The following is a 23065-nucleotide window of genomic DNA, read 5'->3' as shown; positions in this document are numbered from 1 at the left end:
GCTCAGAGGACACTAGGATAGATTCTGCACCAAAAAAAATCCGACGAGACAGTTGCAGCAACGTTATGGCAGAAAAGATGCCGCCAACAACAGGTGCCAGTCGCAAACGAAAGACGTTTTTTGAGAAAGCTACTGCCAAGAAAAATGCTGACGCGGAGCGATCCAAGACCAGAGTGAACATCGGTGCTGCTGCGTTTGAACGCTGGCGACAACTGAAAGACCAGAGAGGGCTGCAAAGTGACGCCATTGTGGCGCTGTTTCTACTGGACAGGTGGGTTCACTTTACGCGTTTGTTGTTTTTCTGCATCACGTTGTCATTTTGAATAAGTAGACCACACCCATTTTTCTGAGTGTAGTCAGAGCGCGAGATTTGTAAACACCCGTCCCATCTCGTGAGTGGGGGGACCCGTCCCGTCTCGAAATGGTGAAAAATTTCTCTGTGCCGGGATGTAGAACTAAATTAACTGGACAAGCAGTGAGTTTTCATAATTTCCCTATAGATGTGAGGAGAGGTGCAAACAGTGGCTGCGGGCTATCAACCATCCGAAGTGTGGAGAGGACACCGATCAGGAGAAGCTGAAAAACAAGAGTGTTTGTAGTCTCCATTTTAAGGGGGAAATGAAGAAAGTCACTCTGACGGATACCGCGATTCCGTCAATATTCACCGTCATCACTGGGTCATCTGAACACAGCGACCCAGAGGTAAGACTCCATTTCTGACCACACCACACAGAAGGTCTGCAACTAACAATTATTTTCATAATCGATTATTCTGTCGATTACTTTCACAATTAATTGAGTCATAAAATGTCAGAAAATGTGGAAATGATGATGTTCCCAAATGTCTTGTTTTGTCCACAAACCAAAATGATTCACTTTTCATGATTTATTTGTTATATTTAGCAAAGAAACTGAGAAAATATTCACATTTGTTTTAATCATGAAAAGCTTCAAACCAATTAATTTAGTAATCGATTAATCAAGTAATTGTTTCAGCTCTATGTATGATTGATCTGTTGATTATGTTCTCGATTAATGGAGTACTTGTTTGGTCTGTAAAATTATTAAAACCCAGAAACGTAGGATGTGTTCTTTCCACAATCCAAAATAATTGTGGTCGTTTGTGGACAAAACAAGACATTCGAGAACATCATCATTCACAGGTTTTGAGAAACACTGATCAACATTTTTTTGACATATTATGGACCAATCCATTGTTAGTTGCAGCCCTAATATGGAGCAAAGGAACCAGAAAACGTTCACATTTGCTGTATGTGTGTATTTATGTATATATGATCACCTGAACAGATCCCTTCTGCCAGTTGTTTTATATTTTATACAATATTTACTATTTTGATTATTTGTTTATTAATTGTTTCAGCTTTGACATCTGTTATTATTATTGTCCCAGTTCCAAACAAACTGTAGAGATATCTTCAGTTAAGTTGCGGATATTCACAACTGAATTGTAGATGACAAACACCATACATGTTAATGAAAAAAAAGTGACGTAATTTTGCCCAGTTAAAAACTGAATTGCAGACATCTAAAACTGTAGTTTGTATCTGCTTTTTTTATTATGTCTCTGTTTTTTGTGTTTACTTGCCCATTGCCATCCTTATGTTAAACATGTTTTAAAGGTTTTTATCTTTTGACTTTCTGTTCAATCAAGAGCTGCTGGACAATGAGAATTTCCCCCATGGGGGATCAATAAATATCTAGCTATCCATCCATCAGCTATCCATTTATTAATAACCACATCACAAACATCTTCAACAATTCATACAAGTCACAATTAGAGTGGAAACAATTACTCGATTATTAAACGATTACTAAATGAATCGTCAACTATTCTGATTTGAAGCTTTTTTCATGATTAAAATGAAAATTCTGATTGTTTCAGCTTCTTAAATGTGAATATTTTCTTCATTTCTTTACTCCATTTGAGAACATAATTTCCAGGGTTGACAAACACTGATCAACATTTTCTGACATTTTATGGACCAAGCGATTACTCGATTGAGCAAATAGTCGACAGATTAATCGATTATGAAATGAATAGTCGCTCTAGTCACAATGAAATCTGTAATAGTAATTGCAGATAGTCAACCATCGTGATTAAATGTTAAAAAGGCTTGCCTTATACATGTAGATATCTCTAATTCCAGTGTCAGATATGTACAAATATATATATACACACATACGTCATTATGACTAGTCACAGTTCGATGTACAACTTTATTCTATCTGAAACTATAATGACAATGTAGATATCTTGAACTTGAGTTGTTGAATTGAATTAGAGATATCTACAATTCATACTAAACTGATGACTAGTCAAAATAACGTCACAGATATATATGTAGTGATTTCAGATAGTCAAACTTGGTGATTAAATATTTAAAAGGCTCGTCATAGCTGCTGCTGCTGCTGCTGTAAATATCATCTGGCGTTCCGGGGGCGTGGCTGCAGACTGGCTGCTCATGTCGAGGAAGAAACCAAGTAGCCACGGTTCTCGCCGTTTTTCTGCGTCTTTGGCTCATTTGGTTTGCTAAGATGTCACTGTCCCGCAAATGTCTCTTCCCTGGATGCAAAAACACACAGAGGAGCTCTGCCACGTTATTTAAAATACCCAAAGAGGAGGAAATGAAGGGTAAGTGGTTAGATTTTGTGAGGAGCCATGTTGACGGAGAGCTGCGGATCACTACCAACACTCGACTCTGCAGTGACCACTTCACACCAGACTGCTTCGACAACTTCCAACGGAGGCAGCTGGGATTCACGGATAGTCCGTTATTACTGTTGCCCGGGGCGGTGCCGACTATCTCCCTCCCTTCACATCATCTTTCCGGTCCCGACAGTCACCCCCATGTCTCACCGACATCATGTCCGCCATTGCCTGTAAGTTTCCTTGCCTGCTTGGGCCACAGGCTCCGGTCAGCATCAGGGGGAATACAAGGAGACCCAGTGAACGTGCTAATTCTTTCTTTAAAAAAAATAATAAAAATACAAATACTCCAACCATATAGAAATGCAGCGGATAATGAGGGCAATACATAATAACAGTAGTGAAAGCAAACAAAGAAAAAAAAAAGATAAATAAATCAGATTTGTTTAATATTTATTTCAAACTTGCACATGATACAAACGTTTGCCAGCAAATCTTACAGATAAATGTATAGTTGGTACAACACAAGATAAGAAGAGGAAGGAAATACAAGCTAAATTTCATGCTAGGGGTTAATGCATGACATAAAAACAATATAAAATGACTAATTCACCGCTGAAAAGATTAATGTTTATTAAAAGTGGGTCATCTATATCGTAGAAATGTGAAATAATATTTGAAGCAAGTGTCTTCTTCGCCGAGAAAGTAAAAATGTATGTATGGATGAACGACAACTCCCAGAATGCACTGCTCTCGCTGCCCAGCAAGCCCACTCCTGATACAGCCATAGGCCACACCCACTGCTTCCAGAATGTAGTCGGAGCACAAGCCGTGTAAACATTAACATTCCCGTGACGAATCCATTGGCACATTCAACTTGTAAACTACTCGCGTTTTCTAACGATATGGTGCTAACTTGCATTGTAATGGGATGTAAATCTCGACAATCGAAAGGAACAACTGTAAGTTTCCACCATTTACCGGTTAGAGAGCCGGAGCGGTGCAAACAGTGGCTGCGGGCTATAAACCACCCGAAGTTTGGGGAGGACACTGACACGGGGAAACTGCAAACCCCGAGGATTTGCAGTCGCCATTTCAAGCAGGAAGACTTCGAACCAAATATCTTTGGAGTGAGAAAAAACACTCTGACAGAAACCGCAATTCCGTCTGTATTCACCATCGACATTGTCCCAGATAAACAGCGCGGGTCATCTAAGCGCATGCGCCCAGAGGTGACTGACGAAAACTCGTCTCTGACTACATGTTATACAGTTTGATATGTTGTCGGCAGTAACGCAGCACATTTATCATAACGCATCTAGTTTAAGTAACGTTTGATGGTCAATTACATACAAGTTGTATCCAAGTTCGCCTTTAGCAAAGTAAGTGTTTGTGTTCACTGCACTTCGCAGAGGACTGCTTCTTAAACAAGCCACGGTTTATTTATGGATATTGTCAGCGGTTAGTCCTCAAATATGGCTCAGTTCCAACTATGTGTGATCCTTCAGTGAATATAGGAGACCCAGGAACACAGCTTATGAGTAATCTTTATCGTTCGTGCAGTCGTTGTTTGAAACAATCACGTTTACATAGTTATTAAGCTGGAGCTCAGCGTTAACCTCGGCTAACCGGTTAATGGACGTTATAGTGTAACATTTAATCAAATATAGGTTATAATATAGGATCGGTTTGTTTCCTCTGCCAACGATGTCTGAACTGTATCCTGCTGTAACATAGTTTGTACCTGTATGCGCTAACGGTGTCGACCGGTTGTTTACCCGTGGATGTGGTCAGGTAGGCGGGCGGGTCCGGTTCCGCTGGATCACTGTCACTGGCTTCTCGCTCGTCGCTGTTGACTCCGGGTAACATGATGTTACTCCGCTAGTTCTTAATGTTACTAACATCAAGAACTAGCCAGGCAAACCAGACCTATATCAAGATGTTTGGTCTGGCCACACACATTTGGCAGGGCGGTTGTCTTTCGAATTCCCCCTGCACGCAATAGGATAGCGCTACAACCAATAAGAGCAACGAAGAAGGTGACGTAGTCAGAGCGACGGAAATAGTCCATGGGCAAGATATTTGCTACCGCGAATGTTGCCATCCCACCAGGAAGTTTACTTCGAGAGCTCCACCTTAGCTCCACCATGTCCCTATAAAATGCCAGAGTGCAGGCGAGGGAGGAAGAGCGGTATTATGTCAACGCGGAGGGACAAATGTGCTGTTCGTGGCTGCACAGTGGAGCACAGTGTTTTACACAAACTTCCAGCCTCAGAGGATTTGCGTGTCCAGTGGATGCATTTTATGTATGAAGAAAATGTGCCGAATAAAGTCAGCAAACGTGTGTTCGTGTGTTCGCACCACTTCCCATCAGACTGTTTTTTGAACCTTGGTCAATACAATTCTGGACTGACCAGAAGATTGAATCTGAAAAGGGGATCAGTACCAACTGTTCGTGGACAGACCGCAGTGGAGCAAACTGTAAGTATTCTTTGAAAAACGTATGCTTAGTTTATAATTGTTCGTGTAACGCTAGCAAATGCTAACTGCGGTCAGCTAACGGAGCACCAGAGACGTCTTTGTTCTTTCCTGCTGCTATGTTACTAGAGACTCATTGAAAGTTTATGCCTTGTCGGTGCAAGAGGTCGACTCTGTAAGATACTGTGGTGTGTTGTTGTGGCCGGGGAAATAGGCTTTACGTTCATATACTTTTCAAGTTTCATGTTTCTGAGTTGCGCTGCTTGAACGAGCAGAGACGTAGCCTCCGAGTTAACAAACATAGTGTCAAACTACGTTACTTTATGATGTAGCTGGTAGGCACTAAGGATACAAAGGCATACATTATGAGACTATTTGCTTTCAATGCATTGTCCGTAGCTTCCTCTTATTCAGGGTCGGACTCGGGTTCAAACATATGGTTGAACCGCAATGTTTCCTCCACCAGCCACGGTTCTCCCACGTTCAACTGTTGTCATGGTAGCGTGAGCGTGCCGGTGTCGACACACCCCCTGGAAGAAGTTGGGGTGTTTACCTGTGTCTCATTTGCATATTGCATATTTGGCAGGGTTATTGAACTGCTATGGTGCTTTATCCTTATGGTATTTTGACCAGAGCATGTCACAGACATTTTCATTAGGACACCAGGGAACTATTTTAAAGGTCCCATATTATACTCTATTTCTCCAAGTTAAACTAGTTCGCGAAGTGGTACGAACACACGTTTGCTGACTTTATCTGGCACATTTTCTTCTGTCTAATATATTTAATAAATGTGTGTGACTCAGTTTAGTCTTTCTGATCGGCCATAATTGCGCACGCAGTGAAAAAGCACAGGGTGAGGCAGAAAGTACCGTGCCGCACTGATGGGGGGCAGTGCTGAGAGGTGCACGTCACATGCTCCTGTACACAGAGGGCAGGGGTGTTGCGCCGAAAAGTGTGTAATATTACACCTATTTTAAATTTGTTCACCAAAAATGGAAGATTACATCTCAAAAATAAAGGGGTTTTCAAAATATCCACGTTTCAATTAAGGTCAAAATTACAAATGAAATATAAGCCTTTATTTTGGGTTTGTATATTTGTACATCTGACTCAAGAGGAGTCTGTGCCTCACCAGTGATGAACCTCCCTGCAATAAAATATAAAAACACTGCTGTTGAGATGGACAGCCAGGTTTGGGGAGTTAATGTCCTTAAAAGAACAGCTATCATGTTAGGCTCAAAGAGGCAGTAATTCTGATGCACAATAAGTATTTACAGTACAAGTACATATCCCACACGCATTTGTCTTCGCAAAAAGCTGGTGATTAAAGACAACGTCCACATTGTTAGTTTAAGGCAGCAAATAAAGGTTTTTGTTTCTGACTGAAGACAGATGAAGATACAATGTTGGATACAGCGTGTTCAGTGGATAGCAAAAATAAAGGAATCGCCTTCACTGTTCGATACTTTTGGAGACTAAAATAGTTCTCTTTTCTCACAAAGCAATCTCAACCACCAACAAGAGAGACACTAAGCCAGCCTCGCAGCATCCAGAAAGCCACCTGCGAAGTTGGATGTCAGACGGATCGCATCCCAGGGAAAAGATCTGTGGCCACACAGCTGTCTAAGTTGACATTAACCAACTATAGAAGTGCAGGTACGCTGAGGTCACATTCTTACTTTGTCCGTATAAATGTTGGTGTTGACATATTCTATGAATGCACAATATAAAACACCCTTTACATGGGCAATTCTGGCAATGACACTTGCCAATATTTTTAATATATATTTTTTAAATGGGATAAAGGCTACACACTATTTTCTTAAATCCCTGCTGTAACCTACTACTGTTCTACATACATTTCAGATGTGGCAGACCCATAGCAATGCTCACTGATCTGTCAAAGTGGCAAAAAAAAATATTGTTTCAGACCTCAAGAACAATCCCATCTCATACAACCCATATTTTCCAGGATGCCAAGCCACTGTGGCCACAAGGAGTATTGCTGTGGGCAATATCATAACTCCGTCTCCTCCACTATCTTCAACTTCCGTAAAGCGGAAAGCAGTATCGCCTGATGACCGACCAGCAAAGCATCCTCTCTTGGAATTGCCATCTTTTCCAGAATCTGTAACCACTACCATCTTAGTAGATCCTGATGAGCCCACACAACTCCCCAGTATGTCTGAATTGGAGAAGACTGCCAGTGAACAGTACGTTAACCTGGTTTCTTACAGATCCTTCTTGATGGCACAAAATAGGAATGTGATGCATGAATATGCAGATGTGACAATTATGGCTGTCACTTTACTTGAAATGTAAAGGGGGGGCTGAAATTACACCTTTGTGTCTAACCCCAACCTTCTTAAGCAGTTTTTCATTTTATCCAGCAGAGGCCACCGTAAGCACATCTTGACTTGTTACATGCCATCTGATATATCAGCGAAGTAGTGATAATAGTAAAACTTCAACAATAACAGAGTTGCTGCTTCCTTTGATAAGTGAACATGAGACTGAAGGAGGCAACCATCAACCCAGTGTGTCTGTCTAGTTTCCAGCACATTGTGCTAACAAACCTAGTGAGGATCCTGTTTTGTTATTTTCCATGAAGTCACTTTTGACTGTGGTTTATTCTGTGGTCAACAGAGCACCAACCAAGCCACCGCAAGACATGGTGAAGTACTTGGTGTATGACGATTGCCTGTTGGAGCTTTTTAAACGCTGCCCCATATGCTCAAGTGTTTGCACAGTGCAATCATACACAAAAGGGACATTCATTTCTGTGACACAGAAGTGTCTCCATCAGACATGTCTATACACCAGGCAGTGGAAGAGTCAACCACTTCTGGGCAGCACTCCAGCAGGAAACCTGCACCTGTCAGCTGCTGTCCTCTACACAGGATCTTCTTTTGTTCAAACCAAAAGGGTACTTAAAATGTATGACCTAATTTAAAACTGTGCTGTCATTGCCCCACACACTTTCATTTTGCACTTTCTATTATGTTACAGGTGCTCAATACTATGCATCTGAGAACCTTCTCCAGAAAGATGCATCAAAATCATGTGGACAACTACATTCTGCCATCCGTGCTGCATAAATGGCGTTCACATCAAACCAGTCTACTTCAAGAGCTGAAACGGGGGCCAACTGTAACTCTTGGTGGTGACATTAGGGCCAACATCCCAGGCCGTTGCACAAAGTATGGCTCATACTCCATGATGGATCTGAACTCAAACAAAGTTGTTGATATCCAACTCGTACAGGTAAATGGATTGTCGAAAGTTTATGGTATTAATGATGGGTGAGAAAAATAAACAGCTTGACAAGGTTTATAATACACAGTACATGTTACTATTCAGTTGGATTGCTTTAGGGTCGACACTAAAAAGAAATATTATTTATTTTTACGATCCACAGAGCAATTTAGTGGGAAGCAGTGTCCACATGGAAAAGGAAGGGCTGATCCGGAGTCTGGAATTACTTGAAAGATCTGGTGTGAATGTGACTTCACTGGTGACGGACAGACGCACTTGGGTTGAACAATTAATCCAGGAGCAGAAACCAGACATTGACCACTTTTATGACGTGTGGCGTTTATGTAAAGGTAGGGCAATTTAGAAAATAAATGAAATGTAACACAACAAACCCTATACTGCAGATAAAAAAATCTTATGAGTTTTAATTTCTCTCAGCCATAATCAAGAAGGTGGATGCCATTTCCAAGGAGAAAGACTGCCGCATGATCAAATCATGGCAAAAGAGCATTGAGAATCATCTCTACTGGTCAGCATCCAGTTCATCCAGTGAAGAGGAAACCGTGGCAAAGTGGACATCTCTACTCAACCACATGCAGAATGTGCACATTCACGAAAATCCACTCTTCCCTAAGTGCCTCCACCCACCTTCCACTCACAAAAGGAAGTGGCTGAAGCCTGGTATGCCTCTAATTAAGACAATATGTAATTTACACATAATTATGTAAATACACCTCTCACTACAGTGTATTCATCAACAAGTATGTTTTTTTTGTTCCTCTTTAGCAACAAAGCCTACCTACAAGCTGAAGAAAGTGCTGATGAACAAGCATGTTCTTAGCTGTGTGAAAAGGCTGAGCCCTCTCTACCAAACTCCTGTCTTAAAGGGGTTCCGCAGCATGATTCCAAGATTCGCACCAAAAAGTCTGGCCTTCTCATACTTAGAAATGCTCTGCAGGTAAATTGTACAGCAACTGTGTTTTCAATATGATGCAGTAATGAGGACTTTGAACTAGTGATTTTCATGTAATCCCATACAAATCCTTCTAATTTTAGGCTTTACCTTGCTGCATTGCATTTCAACGAAAATTCAATGCTAACCCAAGCAAATACTGCAGCTGGGGAGGACACGGTTCAGGACAAGGACAAGAAAAAAGATCATGCGTCCACAGGTGAGTTCATTCTCAACTTTCATCTCTTTAACACCATATGCCTAATTTCACATACATTTAGCCAGCCAATGAGACCACTTTAGTCTACTTTAGTAAAGTTGAATTTGACTGAATAAATGTTTCTTTCTTGTTTTCAGAATATGTTGCAGAGCTCATGAACCTCCTTTTTAACGAGGTCATACACAACCCTGCACCATTTGTGGCTGAGCTGAAAGAAGTGGCTTTCCCTGGATTACTGTGCTCACAGTTTGTGCAATCTGAGACGGCAGAGGCTGTTGCAGGCCACGTGTCGACTTTCGGCTGCTCAGATGATGACTTGACGCCCACCTAAACCCACAATCCTTTTCCTCAACAGCAACTGTCCGCCAACATGTAAGTCACTAATGAAACCATGCCAACTGTGGCCCTTAATCTGTTCTTAACCAAGGCTACAAATGTACCTTCTTCACTATATTAGCAGCGTGGGGTGTGCATTTACTCTTACCATTAATTTGGAACGATACTTCTTTCATTTCAGGCTTGTGTGTATTTGTGGCATGCTTTTCCTGTCTTTTCTCTCCTCCTGGCTCAGTCCCGCTATCTCGTGTGTGAATGCGTTACTTGGGCGGATGGTGGGTTAAATGCTTCTCAAAACAAGATGGACTAAACTTCGTATACAAATCAGGCTGAAATATGTGAACGTTCCGTCACCTGTCCTCTGCTGCTGTAGAGAAACTGTCTTTTAATGCAAACATCGCTTTGATTTAACTCAGCTGTCAGTTAAAAAACTCCTTTTGGCTCTACACAACACGGATAATAGTTAAGGTTTAGTGTGCAAGTAAATAAAAATGTCAACCTCCATATCACTCCTTATAATCTAACCAATTGGCATGAACAGAATATTTCAGAATGGAAATCATTAACACGTTACATTATACTACCCTTTTCTGAACCTTATACTAATACGAAGGCAAAAAAACAAAACAACCAAAGGTGTGCAACATTGGTCATGACATGTGTTTGTCTTTTTCATGTCTGTCTACATTTCACTCCTGCATTTTACCTGGTGCAGATTTCGGTGTCTTTCCTCCAACTTACTGTTCATCCTGTGAGTTCCCTGCCTCAGCCTAGAGATGGGCTAGAGATTAGAGCCTCAGCACCTTCCTTTAAAAAAGAAGGTAAGTTATGACACAAAACAGTTCTTAATGAATGATATGTAATCATGTAAATAGAAAATACCCTAAATGTACATACTGGCCTGGACTAAACAGGGGGCTTTAAAGGCTCTGAACTTGCCATCTTCATCTAGAGAGACAACTGGATCATCATCTCATGTGTGGTGCTCCATATTGGTGTATTCCATTCATCAGGAAACATCTGTAGGCAATGAAGCAAGCATGCCTGAATGACAATACAACCACAAAACTGTTCTGCACATGGCCTTCTCATTAATCCAATATGATTTGACACTGTGCAGCTTTCTACAAAACTAGCTATTAATTAATTCACTTGTTTCTTTATAGAACACTGAAATAAAGTTGGATTCACTTTCATTGATGCACTAAACATAAAACCCATTTCCTCCCATTTTCTATTTGCATATTCTTACAGAGCAGGAATCCAAAAGATGACAGACGCATGACAGTTGGAGTGATCAACATGCAGTCCGCCTCAAACAATTCTGTCTTAATGGAGGGACCAGGACCTTTTTCACAAGTGAACCAAGTGGCTCCTTGGGTGTGGAGAACTCTCCCCCCAAACATTTTAACTTGTTTAATATTTAAATAATGTTGAGTGTTGAAATAAAAACAAATAACTTCATTGGAGTAAAAGATTGCTTATTTAGTGCACATTACATTTGTATAAATAATGGGCAAGTACCAGGCACTCTGTGTGTGTGGGGGGATCAAATTCAGCTTGGGGCCCTGCTCTGAGGAGCCAGTGCAGACGGGCAAAAGAGGGTTACCGAGGAAGAGGGATCAAAATGATACATCTGTACAAGTGACACTGTCAACTTTGTATCTTCACACATTACTATGGTGGCCGACAGGGGCAAACGCACTGCAATGCCCCAAAACACATGCAGGAGGAGAAACAAGCTGCATATTCACAAACCACCAGCAAGTCTCAAAACATTTGCCCCTCTTGGCCGACAGAAACGACAACGGAAGACAACGCGTCGTCTATGTCCGGCTACATATACACATTTTACATTACATTACATGTCATTTAGCAGATGCTTTTATCCAAAGCGACTTACAATAAGTGCATTTAAACATTTGGGTACAAATAAGAGCTAGAAGTAAGTAAGAGCTTCAAGTAAACCAAACTATGAAGTGCTAGTCGTAAGTGCGATGTATAAGTTTTTTGGTTTTTTTTGCATTCATATATACATATATACAAAGAGCGATAATATCGTCTTATTTGCAAAGCTCTTTAACTCCAGTGGCCCATGGTCTGTAAATGTTGAGGGCAGACAGGGAGAAGAGCCTCAGGCAGACAGACAGACAGGCTCAGGGTCTGGGAAAAGTCTGGATCTTTAACCAGACTGGTTGTATATTCATATTTAAAATTATACATTTGCTTTTAATTACAGCATTCTGTATTATTTTCTACACAGCAGACATTTTCATGCTCTGTTGGCATCGTCCTCCCATTCTCCACAGGTGCACCTGCACACAGTTTAATAAACAGTGACTAGATAAACTACTTGTTTCTAAATTAAGAACAATGTACCAGTGAAATTAACATGATGAATATTCAGTAAACCATATACAGAGCCATCACAAGACCTGCAAAGTATGTTGTAAATGAGGTAAATTTAATGTATGGTAATACACAACAAACCCTTAAACATGGGTACAAGATCATCTCCAAGCAACTATTGGACAGTTATGCGATTAACAGACTGTTGAGTGCCATGCTCCTTTCATCATCTGCACATTGTCACATTGTGCATCAAAGGAATTTACTTGCCTTTATTTGTCGGAGACGGACTTTGTTGAGCGTCATGCTCCTTTCATCATTGCTTGTCACATTGTGCATCAAAGGAAAACTGTGATGCCTTTATCAGTCTGTCCCATAACACAGAAGATATAGAGGTAGATTCTTGAGAGTGCCCCCCAAACTCAGGCCCTGGCATCTGTATACAGGAGCATTTCAAGGATAAGGAAAATAACTTTGAACTGGCATTAAGAACTTTGTGGACTGTGGAGGGCAGCATTACACCTCCGAGTGTACAGCCTGCCAGAAATTGTTCAAAGAAGAGGAACGCACATCAATATCGAAAAAGTCAGTGGAGAAAAAAGCATTGCAACATTGGAGACCATGAAAACATGTAAGTTGACTTGAAAGTGCAGAGAAAGCTTTTGCCCCCGGGGCTTGGGTTTCTCCAAGATTTATGTAATTAAAACAATACTTCATGAATTAAAAAATATATTTTTTAGACAAAACCAGCTAAAAATACTGTGTGAAGGCTGAGTATTCAGTCAGCCGTCACACAACTTTTTACCTACACTGAAGACACACAAGGCAATTGTCTGTCTAAATTAATTTTACATAAGTGGGAAATTACAGAAACATAAAATATTTGAACTCAGGGTTTACCAGACTTAGTGATTGAAACATCAGTATCCAAGGTTGAACTGATGAGATAACAATGGCTTCACTGCTGGAGGCAGATCATCTACTGTGGCGCCCTCTAAAGGGAGAAGCTGAAAATACATTTGAAAGTTAGACAGTGATGAAATTTGATTTAAATTTACTTTCCATGAGGATTTTACACTTTCCGACAACAGTTTTATTGAAAACTTGTTAGCAATCATTTTGTAATTTCTAATTTCTAACAAAACTCCCTGCAGCAGTAGAGCCCAGCCTATGGACGTCACAGGCCAATGCAGAGGTGAAACTGAGGATGGGCGACTCAGGCTTGGCTGCTTCGACTCCACTGACTGTCCACCATATGTTCACCTCATCTGTCCAGCGCTTTGGTGACTACAAAGCTTTGGGCTGGAAGGAGGGTGAGCAGCGAAAGAGCCTTAACTACAGAGAATACTACCAGAACTGCCGTACTGTTGCCAAGGGCTTCCTGAAGGTGTTTTTTTTTTTTTACTAATCACTCACTCATCTCCTACCACTTTATCCTGCACATGACAGTCGCGGGGGTCACTGTTATAGGGTACACCCTGGACAGGTCGTCAGTGCATCACAGGGCCACATGGAGACAAACAACCATCCACAAATTGGACACAATTCAGAGTGTCCAATTTGCATGTTTTGAACTGTGGGAGGAAACTAGAGAAAACCCACACACTCCTCACCGAAGACCCTTGTTCCGACCAGGTCACGAACCTGTGCAAGCCTTCTTCCTGCAAAGACAAGAGTGCTAACTAGTGTGTTTATCTTTTTACAGCTTGGTTTGGAGCGCTTCCATGGTGTTGGCATCCTGGGCTTCAACTCACCGGAGTGGTTTATGGCTGATATTGGAGCCATTTTTGCAGGGTGAGCCAGTTTCACCTTCACATCTGAGTGTATGCAATTGTCAATCATGAGCTTTCAGTGTGTGTGTGTGTGTGTGTGTGTGTGTTTACATGTCAGGCTGAGGCAAACAACAATGTGAAATGAGTCTCAGGTGTCATCCACTCCTGCACATAGCGTCGTCACTTTAAGATCTCTTGACTGATTACAGCACTGCTGTTTTCCCATCATCACCAGAAAGAATGACCAATGATGTTTTCAACACTACTTAAACATCATTTACTGGTGGTTCTGGATAAACTCTTGGGCAGCAGTTATTTCATGGTTATTTTCATAAGCCAAATATACAACTGTCACATAGGTAAAATCAGTTGGTGGTTTGAGCTTCATCTAGCCAAAATCAGTTGGTGGTTTGAGCTTCATCCAGCTCCATCTATAATTGAACTAACTAACTTTGACTCTTATCTGTTGCAGTGGATTTGCTGTAGGCATCTATACCACCAACTCTCCTGAGGCCTGCCAGTATGTAGCAGAAAACTGTAAGGCCAACATTATTGTGGTGGAGAACCACAAACAGCTGCAGAAAATCCTCCAGGTGAGACTAGCAGAAGTTATTGGAAACGAAATTCTGTCAAAAACTGTGAATTGACAATGCACGCAACTGACCAATGGCACCGCAAATAACCGCAATAATCAGGAAGTGATACAATCCATGCCCCATCTTACATATATCAGTTGCAACTTGGGATCATTAAAAGTTAGCTTTAAGGTCTGGTGTGTAAGAATTGGTGAAATCTACAGATAGTAAAAAAATAGTGAAAAAAAAAAAAGACTCCTGACAAGTCATCTTGTTGATGTTTCCCCTATTCCCTATTGTTTTCCATATGTTCACAGGTTGAAGACAAGCTTCCACACTTGAAAGCCATTATCCAGTACAAAGATACACTTAAAGAGAAGAGACCAAATCTGTACACAGTAAGTAAACTATATTTATGGCAAGAAGAGAGCTGTCCAAGAAGCGTCATGTAAGTGATATTCTTTCTGTAATACAGTGGGCCGGACTCATGGAGCTGGGGCGTCATGAGCCTGACGCTCCCCTCAACATGGTCATTTCCAGCCAGAAACCAAACCAATGCTGCACACTCATCTACACCTCAGGAACCACAGGCCAGCCCAAAGGAGTCATGCTGAGCCATGACAATGTAAGGAACAAGAGTTTTCTTCTTTTAGTGTGCGTAAAAAGTGTATCTACTGACTTTGTCATCCCACATTGAACTACTATTTCAATGATTAAAAAGAAATTCACCATATTTAAAAATCATTTCAAATCATTGAGATTAATTTAACGGTTTCAAGGAGAGAGCGGCGCAGCTGAGTGTGTGAATTGTATACATTCTTGGTTTTCTCAGATGATCCTTCCTGCAGTTATTACCACAGTTCAAAGGAGTAAAAAAGGTCGCCTGTTGAACAGTTTTTTATATACCGGTCTTGTGGTATACAAAAAAGACCTGATAATATTATTTTAAAACACTGCGATGACTTTCCAAGCTTAATATTGTGGCTTCATCTGCCAGAGCCAATTCTGACTGCAGCTTGAGAGTTTGTGCTGCGGTACACAAAGTTCACGCCAAGTTTGTAGAAGCAAGTGTCCACTGCCTTTTTGTGCGTATGCACCGTTTATACACGACGCCCCTTCTCTCTCTCTCCCTCAGCAGTGCCTGCAGTCTCACTGCAGAAGTTTGCTCTTTTGTAGGTTTTTTGCTTATCTTTTTCTCAGAAATTTAACATTGAATTTTGGCCATATAAAAATTCTAAATAAAAAAATGCTTCTAAATTTTTTTCACAAACTGGGCCTTTAAATTTGAATTTCTGTAGTAACTCTGAAAGTATCTGAATACCCACTTGTTAACTTGGAGCCTGACTGACTTGATCAGCTCATAATTTGTCCTTGTGCAGCTATAAACCACTGTGGTCGTTAACTGTACATAGAACTTTGTTTCTCTGTGTGGAGGAAAAAAAACATGTTCTTCAAAATGTCAAACACATGAGATCCACCATATTCCCATCCCACCATTTCTCCATTCAGCTGACATGGACTGCACTTTCCACCAGCATTCATGTGAATCTGACAGACACCACTCGGGGTCAGGAGGTGGGGGTGAGCTACCTGCCACTGAGTCACATTGCTGCTCAGATGGTGGACATCTGGATCGCCATGAAGATCGGAGGAGCAACCTACTTCGCTGAGCCAGACGCCCTCAAGGTAAGACAGTATTGCAGTGTCAGACAAACTGAGTAATTAGATACATTGGCACTGTACTATACTGTCTTTTGCGGCTAGCCAAAATGTCACATCTTGTGACTGAAAATGTTCATCCACTTAAAAATATTTAGTTTAAAAGCAAGGCTTAAAGACTGACTTAAAGACTTTGACTATTGCTTTCTCTGAGCTAATGCATTTGAAAGGTGAAACAGACTTTTAAATAAAATCTGAATATATTACAAAGAATACAAATCATTTAAAAAAGGTAAGACAAAAAGAGTAGTAGTTCAAATTGGAAAGGTTTCTTTAGTCAGTCAGTCATCTACAGAGGGTCGCGGGGGGTGCTGTGCCAATCTCAGCTGCATCGGGCGATAGGCGGGGTACACCCTGGACAGTTCGCCAGTCCATCGCAGGGCCACACATAGATAGAGACAAACAACCATTCACTCTCACACTCACTCCTATGGTCAATTTAGAGTGTTCAATTTTACCTATCCCCACATTGCATTTTTTTGGACTGTGGGAGGAAGCCGGAGAACCCGGAGAGAACCCACGCACACACGGGGAGAACATGCAAACTCCATGCATAGTTATGGAGGTCTACTTATATATATATATATATATATAAACTTGTTTTCATGATTAAAAACCTCCTAATCGCTGCAAACGAGCCGATCAAAATATCTCCTCACTGACGCTCTCGTCAGCCGCGCTGTTTCAGACCAAAACCACACCCCCAGAACCAGGACTGTGTTGTGATTGGCCAGCCAACGAGAGTTTTCCTACTGTACTGTGATTGGCCAAGTACCTGGAAGTGACGTAATAGATAGGCCAGCTCTCAGATACACAGCTCCCCCTCTGGCACGGTGGATGCTCTGCATCTCAGCAGCTACAACGAGAGTAGTTCTTCTTCTTCTGCGGTTGAATGTACGCAACCGGATGTGCCCGGACTAGTGCCCGCACCGGGAGGCGCTACGGTGGTGAGAGGAGTGGTGAGGATTTTTGATGACGACATCAAACTACGGAAGTGCCGATCCGCTTCGCAGAGCGCAGGAAAACAATACAACACTATTTTCTCAGCAGTGGCTGAACTGTTTGTTCTGAAGCTTTAGGGTTTCATAAACGAGGTAATGACGCAGATACACACACAAACGCAGCGTTAATTGGAGCTTCCGGTCTATGTGGGCTTTAAAATAATATATTTTACCACAAAGATCTTTGCCTCAGGTTGTGGTAGTAATTTAAAACTGTGTTTCTATAGGAGCTGCAAACTGCATGTAGTTTGTGTATAACTATGTTACTGGTAGTAATGGTATTTTATTTTATCCTAATTAGGGCTCTTTGGTAAACACCTTGAGGGAGGTGCATCCCACTGGCTTACTTGGTGTCCCTCGTGTCTGGGAAAAGATGCAAGAGAAGATGAAATCTGAAGGAGCAAAGTCCTCAAACCTGAAAAAGAAAGTGGTTGCATGGGCCAAAGATGTCGGTCTGCAGACTAATCTCACCAAGTTAAACCAGTATGTGCATGTTATAAAATTACAGCTTTATTTGGATAAGGTCAAATCATTTTCTTAAGGGTGGGGAGTTCCTGTTTCTAGGTTGTTTTTTTTGTTGAAACCACCCTTAAAATTTCCAAGAAATGGGCTTGTATTCAGCTGAAAGTTAAGCAATTATTTCTATTCAAGCCCTTATTGAGTTGATCCTGATAAGGGAAATAGACGAAGTGGCTATAGTTATAGTTAAGTACTTTGTCATAATGCCAATATCCAAGAGCCTAGGAGCTTGCAATGTAATCAATTTGACGAACGAATGCCAAACGTATTAAAGTTTAGATGACCTACCAAACCTCCAAGCTATTTGATATTTGTCAAACTGACTGAGTCGTGACACAAAAACACGGTTTGTGTCTCTTCAGAAATGTCAGCCACATACCATTCAACTATCGTATCGCCAAAATGCTTGTGTTCAACAAGGTGCGTAAGGCTCTGGGCTTGGAACGCTGCTCAAACTGTTACACAGGCGCTGCACCCATCACCAGAGACACCCTGGAGTTCTTCCTCAGTTTGGATATTCCACTGTATGAGCTGTATGGCATGAGTGAGAGCTCTGGACCTCACACCATCTCCCTTGCTAATGCCTTCAGACTCACTAGGTATGTTTTCATTCCACATACATTTCTTAAAGACACAAAAAACAGTATTGACAAAATTCAGTGGTGATTCAGAAACGTGATTGAAAAGGGAGAATTCTGAACACACCTTTTTGTTGTGCAGCTGTGGCATTGATCTCCCAGGGTGCAAGACAAAGCTGCACAACCCAGATGAAGAGGGAAACGGTGAGATCTGCTTCTGGGGACGCCATGTCTTCATGGGTTACCTCAACATGCCCGAGAAGACAGAGGAGGCTCTAGATGCAGAAGGCTGGCTGCACTCAGGTGACCTGGGAAAACATGACCAGAATAAGTTCCTCTACATCACTGGAAGAATTAAAGGTACTTATTCTTCATTCCCTGTGGTGTTAGGTCTCACTCAGACAGGAGTATTTGTACCAGATTTAGGAGAGACTTGTGGTTCAGCAGCAGAGGTTCTAATAATTTACTAGACAATTTCCTTGTGATCTTTCAACTTGTCCCTGTTTTATTCAGAGCTGATCATCACAGCAGGGGGAGAGAACATCCCTCCTGTTTCCATCGAGGATGCAGTCAAAAGTGCTCTGCCACTGATTAGCAACGCCATGCTGATTGGAGACAAGAAGAAGTTTCTGTCTATGCTGCTCACCATTAAGGTAAAGACTTATTAAATGTGGTTTGATCACATTTTAATAATTAAGGAGGGAGGAAGCAAAGGAGGAAGTGTTTACATCCATTACTAAAGTAAATGTACCAATAATACATTGCAAAATTACAAATATTATCAATACTACATACTTTAGGTATAAAAAGTAGTTAAAGCCATTGTGATATGCATTTGAGTTTAGTAAACAAAAAATAACTTTCTTGACAGTTAACCATCTAAATATTAAAACTTTTACACCGTCATATATTTGGGCTTTATTCTTTTTGTGTGAATAATTTATTATCATCAGGTGTCTACAAGTGTAGTTGTATTTGAGCAGAAGCACCTCAGATTCAACTTGCTTAGTTAAACTGTACAAAATACAGTCTACAAAATTATAATGTGAAGGACTGTTAAAGAGATAAAGTTCTCTGATGAAGAATGAGATTGATTTCAAATACAACAGCACCTTTCAGAGATCTGATCTCTCTAACTTCCATTATGGTTGGGTGAGAAAGTACAGGTCTACATCACCAGGAAATGAGCATAGGCCTGGGTTATATACACATTTGACTGCAGATACTGCCATCTAGTGTTTTTTTTTTGTTTTTTTTAGCGGTGGCTTTTTTTTTTTTTTTATCTAGTGGGCTTTTATTGGAAAATGCAATGCCTGATTTGGCTCCCATTTACCACTGATTTAAGTTAAAGATAAAAGATTTCCTTTATCCAAACAAATGGCTAATTTCTTTCAAATTGACTACTTTTTTAAGAATCTCCATTTGTGAGCACTAAATCTTTACAGCAACAATCCATCCACCTGGCAGGTGAGATATAAAGACTGGTCTTAATAAAAGGCCACTCTAGAATGTGCATATAGTAAATATGTCTTTTTATTTATTTTCTGAAAAGTTTTAGGTTATATTTTTGTACTTTGCATAAGTAAGAAAATGTTATTGATTAAAAAAATAAATAAAAATAAAACCTTTAATTATTTTTATCTCTCCAGTGCCAGGTTAACGCCGACACAGGCGAGCCAGAGGATGAGCTGTCTTCAGAGGCTGTACAGTTCTGCAGGAAGGCAGGCAGCAATGCCACGCGAGTTTCTGACATTGCAGGTGGCCGAGACCAGGCAGTTTATGCAGCCATTCAGGAGGGAATTACTAGAGTCAATGAGAAGGCAACCTCCAACGCTCAGCGCATCCAGAAGTGGATTGTTCTGGATCAGGACTTCTCCATCATTGGAGGAGAGCTGGGTGAGTGGGACGGAAATTAAATAAGTAAATTTTAGTTTTTGACTAGGTATAAAACACATTTGTTTTTTCCCCACGTGTCCTAAAAGAAAATAAAGGCTGGAATCTGCAAGTTAATGCTCAGATAGATATATTGATCAATAGTGTTATTATATAGTGTTCAACATGTATATAAATACAATGCTGGTGATGCCAGATAACAGTCATACAACTGTATCTCCAATGATGAATGTAAATACCAAGTCTAAATGGGGCCACAGTCAAATGTCAGCACATTCAGAAAAGTTTACCTGTCATAAATTATAATGACATAAACGTGGCTCAAACAACAGCTTCAGTGAAGATTAGAGGCGACAAAGATTTTTGCTTGTTTTTAAGTAAGTGCAGCAGCAGCACTGTTGCTTGACAAAGTTGGTTTAACAGCATGAATTCTTTGCTTATTCCACAGGCCCTACCATGAAGTTAAAGCGTCCAGAGGTGATGAAAATGTACAAGATACAGATTGACAACATTTATGAGGAACTTGTGCAGTCTTCAAATCCAGACAACCTGCTGGCTACCAAATAGAGCTGCTCCTCCACCTACAGGGAGATCCAGACTGTTGGCATGGACTCATTCATCTTCAACGTCTCCCTGTGGTCATCATGTCTTGGTTTATATTTTTTGGGTGCTGCACAAAGGATTGGTGATTTTCAAAAATGTGAATTTCGATGTAGTTATAATGTGATTTGAATTTTACATCGTTTAAATAAACTTAGTAGTTGTACATGTGTTGGCAAACAATCACTTTTGGGCACACCGGCACTAACGGGTACAATCACTTTGTCACTTCTCGATGTAGCAATCGATTCCTCTTACAGCTGTCAACAAGAGCCTCTTCACTACTGACTTGAACAGAGCCATAGTTGAAGTCATCAGTTAACACCTGAGCTTTCCCTGCCAACACATGGCAAAATGGCTGACATTCAAAGGGCCTGTTTATATTAAGAAACAAAAACTCATTGAGCAAGTATAAAACAATTAAGATCTACTGTAGTGTCTAAAGTAGTGGTTCTCAAACTTCTTAAACCCACGTGAGAAAATATTGAGCTGTTGCAGTAACATCATTATCGGCAATTTTAAAAAACTATTATAAACAGGCCAAGCAAAGTCAGGCAAAGGAGGCAGATTTATTACCAATAACGTCCTCCTCTTCCTACATATACTTCAGACATTGGTTAAGTGAAATTGGATTTAAGATGGAGCGAGAGATAAGGTGACTCTTATTATTAGGGCCTGAGCACAAACACCAGAGGTCAAAACAGCTCCTTGCACAAATTCGTACAAGGAACCTATTGTTTTCCTTCAGATTATTATAATATTTGTGGCTTTGCTGCCATTTTTGAGGGGGTTCACGTGCATAAAACTCCGGAAATATGTCATAGTGCTTGGACCCATGCGTTGCACCAGGGTTCTAGAGCGCCCCCTAAGGTGAAACGTGGATGGAGCAAGCCAGAATGGAGCAAGATAAACAAAATAAATAATTCATTGGGACCATGGCTTCAACTCAACAGTAGTTGGCATTTAGGCAATTTGCACACTCCGTAAATGAACATTATATACACTCAGGTCAAAACGACTCCACTCCGACCCATGTTTATACAGTACAACGGATATATCTAATTTTCCTCCAAGTACCACCAGAGGACGCTCGTGTACGTAGGCCTACCACATTAAAACCAAGGGCCAAGCATTGTTTTTAACAGAAGCAGAAGTCTGTGTGGCAGCAGGGACTTGTGTGGGGCCTACCTGACCTCGCAGCGCCAACATGTGTTAGCTTCAGCCAAGTTAGCTAATCCCCCGATACCGGTCAACGGCGTCAGCAAACAGCTCTTCAGGAGTTTTTCTTTTGTGTGCGTGTTTGTTGAGTTAAAAAACTAATTTCCAACTCTAAGTTGCTACCATTTTCAGTGACGAATCAATAATGATAACTTAATAACGAGCAGCGTTCCAGTCGCGACAGGAACGAACGGTTAGTCGGCAATTATGGCACCTGCTGTGTTACTGGGTTAATTAATAATCCCCGCCCACTGTCAACCGTTCAGCAACAATATACTGTACAACAGTGGTCCTCAAATTTGTCAGCAAAACTGGTCGGCCTGCATCAGTATCTGTGATCTTTATCATCACAGTGCGCTCATCTCAACAATGCCACACAAAGCTCATCTTAAACTGGCTTCTCAAACATGACTATAGAGAACTGAAATGTACATCCAATCTGCCAAAATCTTAGTGCAAACAAAGAATTAAGGCATTTCTGAGGGAAAAGGGTCCAACCCACTTAGCCACTACCAAAGTGCGCCTAATTACAGTCTTGTGTAAAGAGATACTTGAGTAAAAGTACAGTGACTTTGGTAGAAGTTGAAGTCACTTTTTATAATATTATTTAAGTAAAAGTTTATGACATTTACTGTTCTTCAACAGGACGGTTGTCGGTTCAATTCCTGGCTCTGCTAGTCTATATGTGTCTTTGTGCAAGACACTTAACCCCATGTTTCAGCGTGTGAATGGGTATGTAAGATGTGTGAATGGGTGAAAACTGTAGTGTAAAGCAGCCCATCAAGCCTAGAAAAGCTCTATATAAATGCAGACCATTACAAACTCTTCTTCTTATTTTATTTGCTTGTAACGAGTAACAGGGATAGTTATAGGAAATGTATTGGAGTAAAAGTATACAATTTATTTAGGATATTGTAGTGGAGTAAAGG

General features: G+C 40.9%; 2 protein-coding genes and 1 long non-coding RNA gene across 7 annotated transcripts; 2 read left to right on the top strand and 1 right to left on the bottom strand.

Annotated features, from left to right (window-relative positions):
• Positions 1 to 24: 24 nt before the first annotated feature.
• On the top strand, positions 25 to 11376 carry LOC131465383 (uncharacterized). 4 transcript variants are annotated; one of them, XR_009241306.1, is made up of 13 exons: positions 25 to 271; positions 501 to 702; positions 6652 to 6805; positions 7122 to 7362; positions 7796 to 8075; positions 8159 to 8413; positions 8568 to 8754; positions 8843 to 9085; positions 9191 to 9362; positions 9461 to 9576; positions 9714 to 9948; positions 10628 to 10733; positions 11167 to 11376. XR_009241306.1 is itself a non-coding variant. In XM_058638004.1 (12 exons), the coding sequence occupies exons 1-11, from the start codon at positions 66 to 68 to the stop codon at positions 9905 to 9907; spliced, it is 2250 nt and encodes a 749-aa protein (XP_058493987.1). In that variant the 5' UTR covers positions 25 to 65; the 3' UTR covers positions 9908 to 9948; positions 11167 to 11376. The 4 variants fall into 4 exon arrangements, 1 of the variants encoding a protein (XP_058493987.1); XM_058638004.1 differs by lacking the exon at positions 10628 to 10733; XR_009241308.1 differs by lacking the exons at positions 25 to 271; positions 501 to 702 and adding an exon at positions 2482 to 2901.
• LOC131465385 (uncharacterized) lies at positions 1726 to 4486 on the bottom strand. Its single transcript, XR_009241309.1, has 2 exons — positions 4413 to 4486; positions 1726 to 2931 (listed from the first exon to the last, which is right to left on the bottom strand). It is a non-coding gene; the product is annotated as an uncharacterized LOC131465385 (long non-coding RNA).
• A 984-nt stretch (positions 11377 to 12360) lies between the features above and the next one.
• LOC131465384 (long-chain-fatty-acid--CoA ligase ACSBG2-like) lies at positions 12361 to 21088 on the top strand. 2 transcript variants are annotated; one of them, XM_058638006.1, is made up of 13 exons: positions 12361 to 12892; positions 13416 to 13648; positions 13967 to 14055; positions 14506 to 14626; positions 14926 to 15006; positions 15084 to 15233; positions 16118 to 16294; positions 17630 to 17811; positions 18210 to 18446; positions 18568 to 18785; positions 18939 to 19078; positions 20075 to 20321; positions 20767 to 21088. In XM_058638006.1, the coding sequence occupies exons 1-13, from the start codon at positions 12883 to 12885 to the stop codon at positions 20883 to 20885; spliced, it is 2004 nt and encodes a 667-aa protein (XP_058493989.1). In that variant the 5' UTR covers positions 12361 to 12882; the 3' UTR covers positions 20886 to 21088. The 2 variants fall into 2 exon arrangements, with proteins under 2 accessions (XP_058493989.1, XP_058493990.1); XM_058638007.1 differs by lacking the exon at positions 12361 to 12892 and having other exon boundaries at positions 13436 to 13574.
• The last annotated feature ends 1977 nt before the right edge of the window (positions 21089 to 23065 follow it).

Source organism: Solea solea, chromosome 9 (assembly GCF_958295425.1).
Source record: "Solea solea chromosome 9, fSolSol10.1, whole genome shotgun sequence".
Taxonomy (NCBI): domain Eukaryota; kingdom Metazoa; phylum Chordata; class Actinopteri; order Pleuronectiformes; family Soleidae; genus Solea; species Solea solea.
Note: the sequence above shows the minus strand (reverse complement) of the source record. Positions and strands in the feature narration are given on the sequence as shown.